General features: G+C 50.0%; 1 protein-coding gene across 1 annotated transcript in view; it reads right to left on the bottom strand.

Moving 5' to 3' along the window:
* Positions 1–76: 76 nt before the first annotated feature.
* LOC144329060 (uncharacterized) overlaps positions 77–7,279 on the bottom strand; it is a 28,159-nt gene continuing 20,956 nt past the window's right edge. Inside the window, exons 2-3 of the mRNA XM_077935572.1 lie at positions 5,845–5,851; positions 77–3,040 (exon numbers count right to left, since the gene is read on the bottom strand). Of these exons, the coding sequence (XP_077791698.1) occupies positions 1,291–3,040; positions 5,845–5,851 (1,757 nt within the window). The 3' untranslated portion in view covers positions 77–1,290. The remainder of the gene's footprint in view (positions 3,041–5,844; positions 5,852–7,279) is intronic.

Below are 7,279 nucleotides of genomic sequence, written 5' to 3'. Positions count from 1 at the left end.
TATACCAAATTGATAAATCAGGAAGTCGAGTGGAAAATCAAACAAATGAGACAAAGGACCTTTGAATTTGATTTCAAACTGCTAGGTCGGCAGGAACAGTGACCAAGCAACGGGAGCTCACCACGTTGTGGGGATTCGAACCACCGACCTTCTGATCGGCAAGTCCTGGGCTCTGTGGTTTAACCCACAGTGCCACCCGTGTCCCTGTTCCTTAAATACTCCATTATAAAGAAAGCACTTTTTGCAGTCTTTTCATTTAAACTGCTTCTCTTCTGAGTTTGTTGATGGTCTGAAGGGTTTCAACTCTTAAAGTTCTTCCTGTCCATAAGTCTGTTGAATTTGAACTTCCACTAAGAGTACTTTCCTGATTTTACCGTATTTTTTGCTCTATAAGACTCACTTTTTCCCTCCTAAAAAGTAAGGGGAAATGTGTGTGCGTCTTATGGAGCGAATGCAGGCTGTGCAGCTATCCCAGAAGCCAGAACAGCAAGAGGGATTGCTACTTTTGCTGCGCAGCAATCCCTCTTGCTTCTGGGATGCAGAATATTTTTTTTCTTGTTTTCGTCCTCCAAAAACTAGGTACGTCTTGTGGTCTGTTAAGTCTTATAGAGTGAAAAATACGGTTATATGGTTTGTCTTTTGTGTGAGTCTGTTGACATAAATCAAGGGTTCCACTCTGACTGAAGCTCCTTCTACAGTCCATACCCTTAAATGGTTTCTCCCGTGTGTGAGTCCGTTGATGTGTTCTAAGGCTTCCATTTTCACTAAAGCTCTTTCCACACTCGATACATTTAAATGGTTTCTCCCCTGTGTGAGTCGTTGATGATTTCTAAGGCTTCCACTATTACTAAAGCTCTTTCCACACTCAATACATTTACCGTATTTTTCGCCCTATAGGACACACTTTCCCCCCTCCAAAAATGAAGGGGAAATGTGTGTGCGTCCTATGGGGTGAATGCAGGCTTTCGCTGAAGCCTGGAGAGCGAGAGGCATCTGTGTGCACCGACCCCTCTCGCTCTCCAGGCTTCAGGAAGCTATCCGCAAGCCTCGCGCGCCCAGCGGCAGCTCCCACCGGGTTCGCAAGGCTTGCGGGCGGCAGCCTGCAGCCCGAATCATGGGGCACGCTGCAGAGCCCGCCCCGTGCTTCGGGCAGATGTCCACAAGCCTTGCGCACCAGGTTCGCAAGGCTTGCAGGCAGCAGCCTGTTCTGGGGGCTCGGGTCGGGGGAAGCCAGCCAGGAAAAAAATATTTTTTCTTTATTTCCTCCCCCCCAAAAAAACTAGGTGCGTCCTATGGGGCGAAAAATACGGTATCTGGTTTCTCCCCTGTGTGAGTCCGTTGATGTGTTCTAAGGCATCCTCTGTTGCTAAAGCTCTTTCCACACTCCATACATTGAAATGGTTTCTCCCCTGTGTGAGTCCGTTGATGTGTTCTAAGGTTTCCACTTTTACTAAAGCTCTTTCCACACTCGATACATTTATATGGTTTCTCCCCTGTGTGAGTCCATTGATGGTTCCTAAGATCTCCACTCTGACTGAATTCCTTTCCACACTCCATGCATTTAAATGGTTTCTCCCCTGTGTGACTCCGTTGATGTCTTCTAAGATCTCCACTCTGACTGAATTCCTTTCCACACTCCATGCATTTAAATGGTTTCTCCCCTGTGTGAGTCCGTTGATGTTTCCTAAGGCTTCCATTTTCACTAAAACTCTTTCCACACTCCAGACATTTATATGGTTTCTCCCCTGTGTGAGTCCATTGATGTGATCTAAGGCTTCCACGATCACTAAAGCTCTTTCCACACTCCATGCATTCAAATGGTTTCTCCCCTGTGTGAGTCTGTTGATGATTTCTAAGGTTTCCACTCCGACTGAAGCTCTTTCCACACTCGATACATTTAAATGGTTTCTCCCCTGTGTGAGTCCGTTGATGTGTTCTAAGGCATCCTCTGTTACTAAAGCTCTTTCCACACTCCATACATTGAAATGGTTTCTCCCCTGTGTGAGTCCGTTGATGATTTCTAAGGTCTCCACTCTGACTGAAGCTCTTTCCACACTCCATGCATTTAAATGGTTTCTCCCCTGTGTGAGTCCGTTGATGTGTTCTAAGGTTTCCACTTTTACTAAAGCTCTTTCCACACTCGATACATTTAAATGGTTTCTCCCCTGTGTGAGTCCGTTGATGTGTTCTAAGGCATCCTCTGTTACTAAAGCTCTTTCCACACTCCATACATTGAAATGGTTTCTCCCCTGTGTGAGTCCATTGATGTTTCCTAAGGCTTCCATTTTCACTAAAGGTCTTTCCACACTCGATACATTTAAATGGTTTCTCCCCTGTGTGAGTCCATTGATGATTTCTAAGCTTTCGATTTTCACTAAAGCTCTTTCCACACTCCATGCATTCAAATGGTTTCTCCCCTGTGTGAGTCCGTTGATGATTTCTAAGCTTTCGATTTTCACTAAAGCTCTTTCCACACTCCATGCATTCAAATGGTTTCTCCCCTGTGTGAGTCCGTTGATGTCTTCTAAGATCTCCACTCTGACTGAAGCTCTTTCCACACTCTATGCATTTAAATGGTTTCTCCCCTGTGTGAGTCCGTTGATGTGTTCTAAGGATTCCACTCCGACTGAAGCTCTTTCCACACGCGATACATTTAAATGGTTTCTCCCCTGTGTGAGTCCGTTGATGTCTTCTAAGATCTCCACTCTGACTGAATTCCTTTCCACACTCCATGCATTTAAATGGTTTCTCCCCTGTGTGAGTCCGTTGATGGTTCCTAAGGCTTCCATTTTCACTAAAGCTCTTTCCACACTCCATGCATTCAAATGGTTTCTCCCCTGTGTGAGTCTGTTGATGATTTCTAAGGTTTCCACTCCGACTGAAGCTCTTTCCACACTCGATACATTTATATGGTTTCTCCCCTGTGTGAGTCCATTGATGTGATCTAAGTTGTGCACTCTGACTGAAGCTCTTTCCACACTCCATGCATTTAAACGGTTTCTCCCCTGTGTGAGTCCGTTGATATCTTCTAAGGCTTCCACTATTATTAATGTTCTTTCCACACACCATACATTCATATGGTTTTCCCCCTGTGTGAGTCCCTTTGTGCAATTTAAGGTTTCCACTCTGACTGAAATTCTTCCCACACTCCCTGCACTTAAAACGTTTTCTCTCTGTGTGAGTCCGCTGGTGTGTTCTAAGTTTTGAGTTGAAAGAGAAGCTCTTTCCGCACTACATACCTTTGAATGGCTTCTTTCCTTTTTGTGTTCGTTGATGTGAACTATGTGTGCTCATTCAGTGATGCATATTCCACATTTCACACATTTTAATGGCTATTCCTAATGAAACGAAAGGTGCCCTGTCCCCCGCAATTCTGTCTTCTCCATCACCCTTTTCAGAGTGGACAGAAAGCAAATCCTGTTTGGGTTTCAAGGAAGAGAACAAAGGGAAAGAGAACACATCAACCGCCATTAGCACCTTCTCTTATTTCAACATCTCTTACATTCTCCCATGTGCTACCCATGTTCCCAATTTTTAGGAAATGAAAATGGTATGATGTCAAATGGTAGTAATGCATCAGGAACCTTTCAAGATCCTCAATCATCTTTAATAACACAGCATGATCTTGGAATACTGTTGTCCTGTGGGACTGCCTTTCAAATCAAGTGGTTGCCCCGTTTACACCTCTAGATCTTCATGAATCACCTGCACAGTCCCACTGACCTCAGGAGGTCCATATGGATTATTTTGGGAGACCCAGGCCTACATCTCTTCCAGGGACTGTGGTCTGGGTCAGTCAGAGAACTAGTGACAAGGCTTGGTGCTTGGGGTCAGCTGAATGGGTGTTCAGGGACACTCCTGCTCTTGGAGATGGACCTCCATCTACATGCCTCACATTGCATGGAGAGAGCAGGAGAAGCAGAAGGAAAGCAGATGGCACATGTCAATCCCAGACGGAAACACCCACCCCAAAGGTTCTTTATAATGATGATGTGCTGCCTGATCCTGTGCTTGTCTTCTGACAGAGGACTATCCTAATCTGAAAGGCAGGATATTCAAGGCAAGGAGATAACTGTTCTTCATGGTAGGTAGACATATTGGTCTGACACAGTTGAAGTAAAAAAGTAAAAAAATAGTCCAGTTGCACCTTAGGTTCTAGATATAAGCTTTTGTGTGCATTCACAGTTCTTCATATAGTGGGAGATGGTAGTAGGAGTACCCTTCTGAGAAAAACCCCACCCCACCCTCCCACGATATACAAGGGTCTGGTGACATCTGTGTCGGTGCATCTGAAGAATTGTGCATGCACACCAAAGCTTATACCTAGAACAATCTTAGTTGGTCTCTAAGGTGCTACTGGACTATTTTTAAATGTTTTATTTCAACTGCGTCAGACCAACACGGCTACCTACCTGAATCTAGATCTCATGGGGTGTTGGGGATAAGTAGTTCCTTTGGTGGGGGACATGTCCTGCACCTCCTGGGGTCATTTTTCCACCCTTGGTCCCCACCCTGCACTCAGCTCTCACCTGTGGCTTCCAGAAGCTGTCAGCATGCAACAGGGGTTCAAGCAACGGCTTCTACCAGCCGGCTAAACCAGGTGAGGAAAGCTGATGGGTCTCAAATCGTTGATGGGCTGGGTGGGGAATTCTGCTGCACCTGAAGTCAAGCCCTGGTGGATGGAGTGGAGGAGAACAACCGTCAATCCCACAGTCCTGAAGGCAGATTCTGCCCGTGCGGAAGAGGAAAGAGAAGGGCAGGTGGGGCACGTCCACCTGGAGGCTTGTTATCTAGTCCCAGGATTACTCTGACTTTGAATTATATATAAATTGCAGTATTGAAATGTGCCTGCTCCCACTTCATATTCTGATATTACTCTACTCTGCTTGTCTGTTTCTTACTTGAGTGCTGTTTTGGTTTGCTAAGTCAGGGTTTTACTGTGAGTTACATTTTTGCTATTTTTTGGGTCCTGTCATGCTTATCTGTCTTCAGTAATAAATTTCTCAGCTGATTTCCCCCCCCCCCGCCTCTGAGTGTTTTCTCCTACTCTGCTATCTATACATCAATCATTATGGAGGAGCAAGATCTGCAACCTAAAGCCCTCCTCAGCCTCGGCCCTGTGAACCTGACGGAGCATCTTTACCCCAATCGTTCAGTCCGGACAGGGAGGTCCGCCTCCGAGGGTCTTCTGCTGGTTCCCTTGCTGTTAGAAGTGAAGTTCCAGGGAACCAGGCAGAGGGCTTCCTGCCCCATGGAATGCCCTCCCTTCAGAGGGCTAGGAAACAGGCAACTATCTGACATTTAGAAGACAGCTGTATCAGGAGGTTTTTAATTTTTGGATATTTTACTGTCTTGTATATGTACTGTAGGGACGCGGGTAGCGTTGTGGGTTAAACCCCAGAACTTAGGACTTGCTGATCAGAAGGTCGGCGGTTCAAATCCCTGCGACAGGGTGAGCTCCCGTTGCTTGGTCCCTGCTCCTGCCAACCTAGCAGTTCGAAAGCACATCAAAGAGCAAGTAGATACAGTGGTGCCTCGCAAGACGAAATTAATTCGTTCCGCAAGTCTCTTCGTCTTGCGAGTTTTTCGTCTTGCGATGCACGGTTTCCCATAGGAATGCATTGAAAATCAATTAATGCGTTCCTAGGGAAACCGACTTCAGACCAGGTCCGGGGACAGTCTGTCCCCCGACCTCTTCTGAAGGCTGGGGGGGGGACAAGGGCTTTTCTTCCCACCCCCAGCATTTTAAAAACCCCCGGGACAGCGGAGAACGTCTCCGCTGTCCGGGGCGATCTTAAAATGCTGACGGGCGGCATTTTAAAATCACCCGGGACAGCAGAGGACTTCTCCGCTGTCCAGGGCGATTTAAAAGCCCCTGGGAAGGCAGGCAGGGGGGACAAAGACTTTCGCCCCCGCCAGCCTTCAAAAGCCCTCCGGGACAGCGGAGAAACGCGCTGCGTTTCTCCGCTCTCCCGGCAAGGCAGGCAGGGGGGAGCAAAGACGTTTGCCCCCCGCTGGCCTTCAGAAGAGGTCCAGGACCTCTTCTGAAGGCTGGTGGGGGGCGAAAGTCTTTGCTCCCCCCGCCTGCCTTCAAAAGCTGTCCGGCCCAGGCTTCGCGGACCTCTCCGCAAGCAGCGGCAGCGCTGCCGCTGCTTGCGGACAGGTGCCAGCATGCCGAAGCCTGCGCGCGCTGAGATCAGCGCGCCCAGGCTTCCCGCCTCGCCTCCCGGCATCGGGGCATCGTTCCGATGCCGGGCGGTGGCGGAGGCGTCCCCCCCCCCGCCGCCCGGGATCGGGGCATCGTCCCGATGGCGGGCGGCGGGGGGAGGCATTCCTGCCCCGCCGCCCGGGATCGGGGCATCGTCCCGATGGCGCGCGGCGGAGGCGTTCCCCCCCCCACCGCCCGGGATCGGGGCATCGTCCCGATGGCGGGCGGCGGGGGGAGGCGTTCCCACCCCGCCGCCCGGGATCGGGGCATCGTCCCGATGGCACGCGGCGGCGGAGGCGTCCCCCCCCCCCCCGCCGCCCGGGATCGGGGCATCGTCCCGATGGCGGGCGGTGGGGGGAGGAGGTGTCCCCGCCCCGCCACCAGGCTTCGGAGGAGGTCCAAGGACAGCGGGGAAGATGCGCTGCGCTTCCCTGCTGTCCCGGAGATTTCCCTATGGGCTGTCGTCTTGCGAAGCAAGCCCATAGGGAAATTCGTTTTGCGAAGCGCCTCCAAAACGGAAAACCCTTTCGTCTAGCGGGTTTTCCATCTTGCGAGGCGTTCGTCTTGCGAGGTACCACTGTAAATAGGTACCGCTCTGGCGGGAAGGTAAACGGCGTTTCCGTGCACTGCTCTGATTCGCCAGAAGCGCTTAGTTCTGCTGGCCACACGACCCGGAAGCTGTACGCCGGCTCCCTCGGCCAATAAAGCGAGATGAGTGCCGCAACCCCAGAGTTTCCCGCAACTGGACCTTCCGGTCAGGGGTCCCTTTACCTTTACCTATATGTACTGTAAGCTGCCCAGAGTGGCTTGGGGAAGATACTAATAGTATAACATCTAGAGTGGTGCCTCGGGTTACAGGCGCTTCAGGTTACAGACTCTGCTAACCCAGAAATAGTACCTTGGGTTAAGAACTTTGCTTCAGGATGAGAACAGAAATCCTGCTCTGGTGTGTAGGGATATTGCGGAGTGGACAGTGGGGTCTGGAGGGAGCACACTTTCCACCAGCAGGCAGCCACAATCTGCCTGCACGCGTGACCTTGGGGTGCAGGGCAACCCCCCCCCCCCCGACAA

This window comes from Podarcis muralis, chromosome 10 (assembly GCF_964188315.1).
Source record: "Podarcis muralis chromosome 10, rPodMur119.hap1.1, whole genome shotgun sequence".
NCBI lineage: Eukaryota > Metazoa > Chordata > Lepidosauria > Squamata > Lacertidae > Podarcis > Podarcis muralis.
This window is presented reverse-complemented; position numbering and strand designations above follow the sequence as displayed.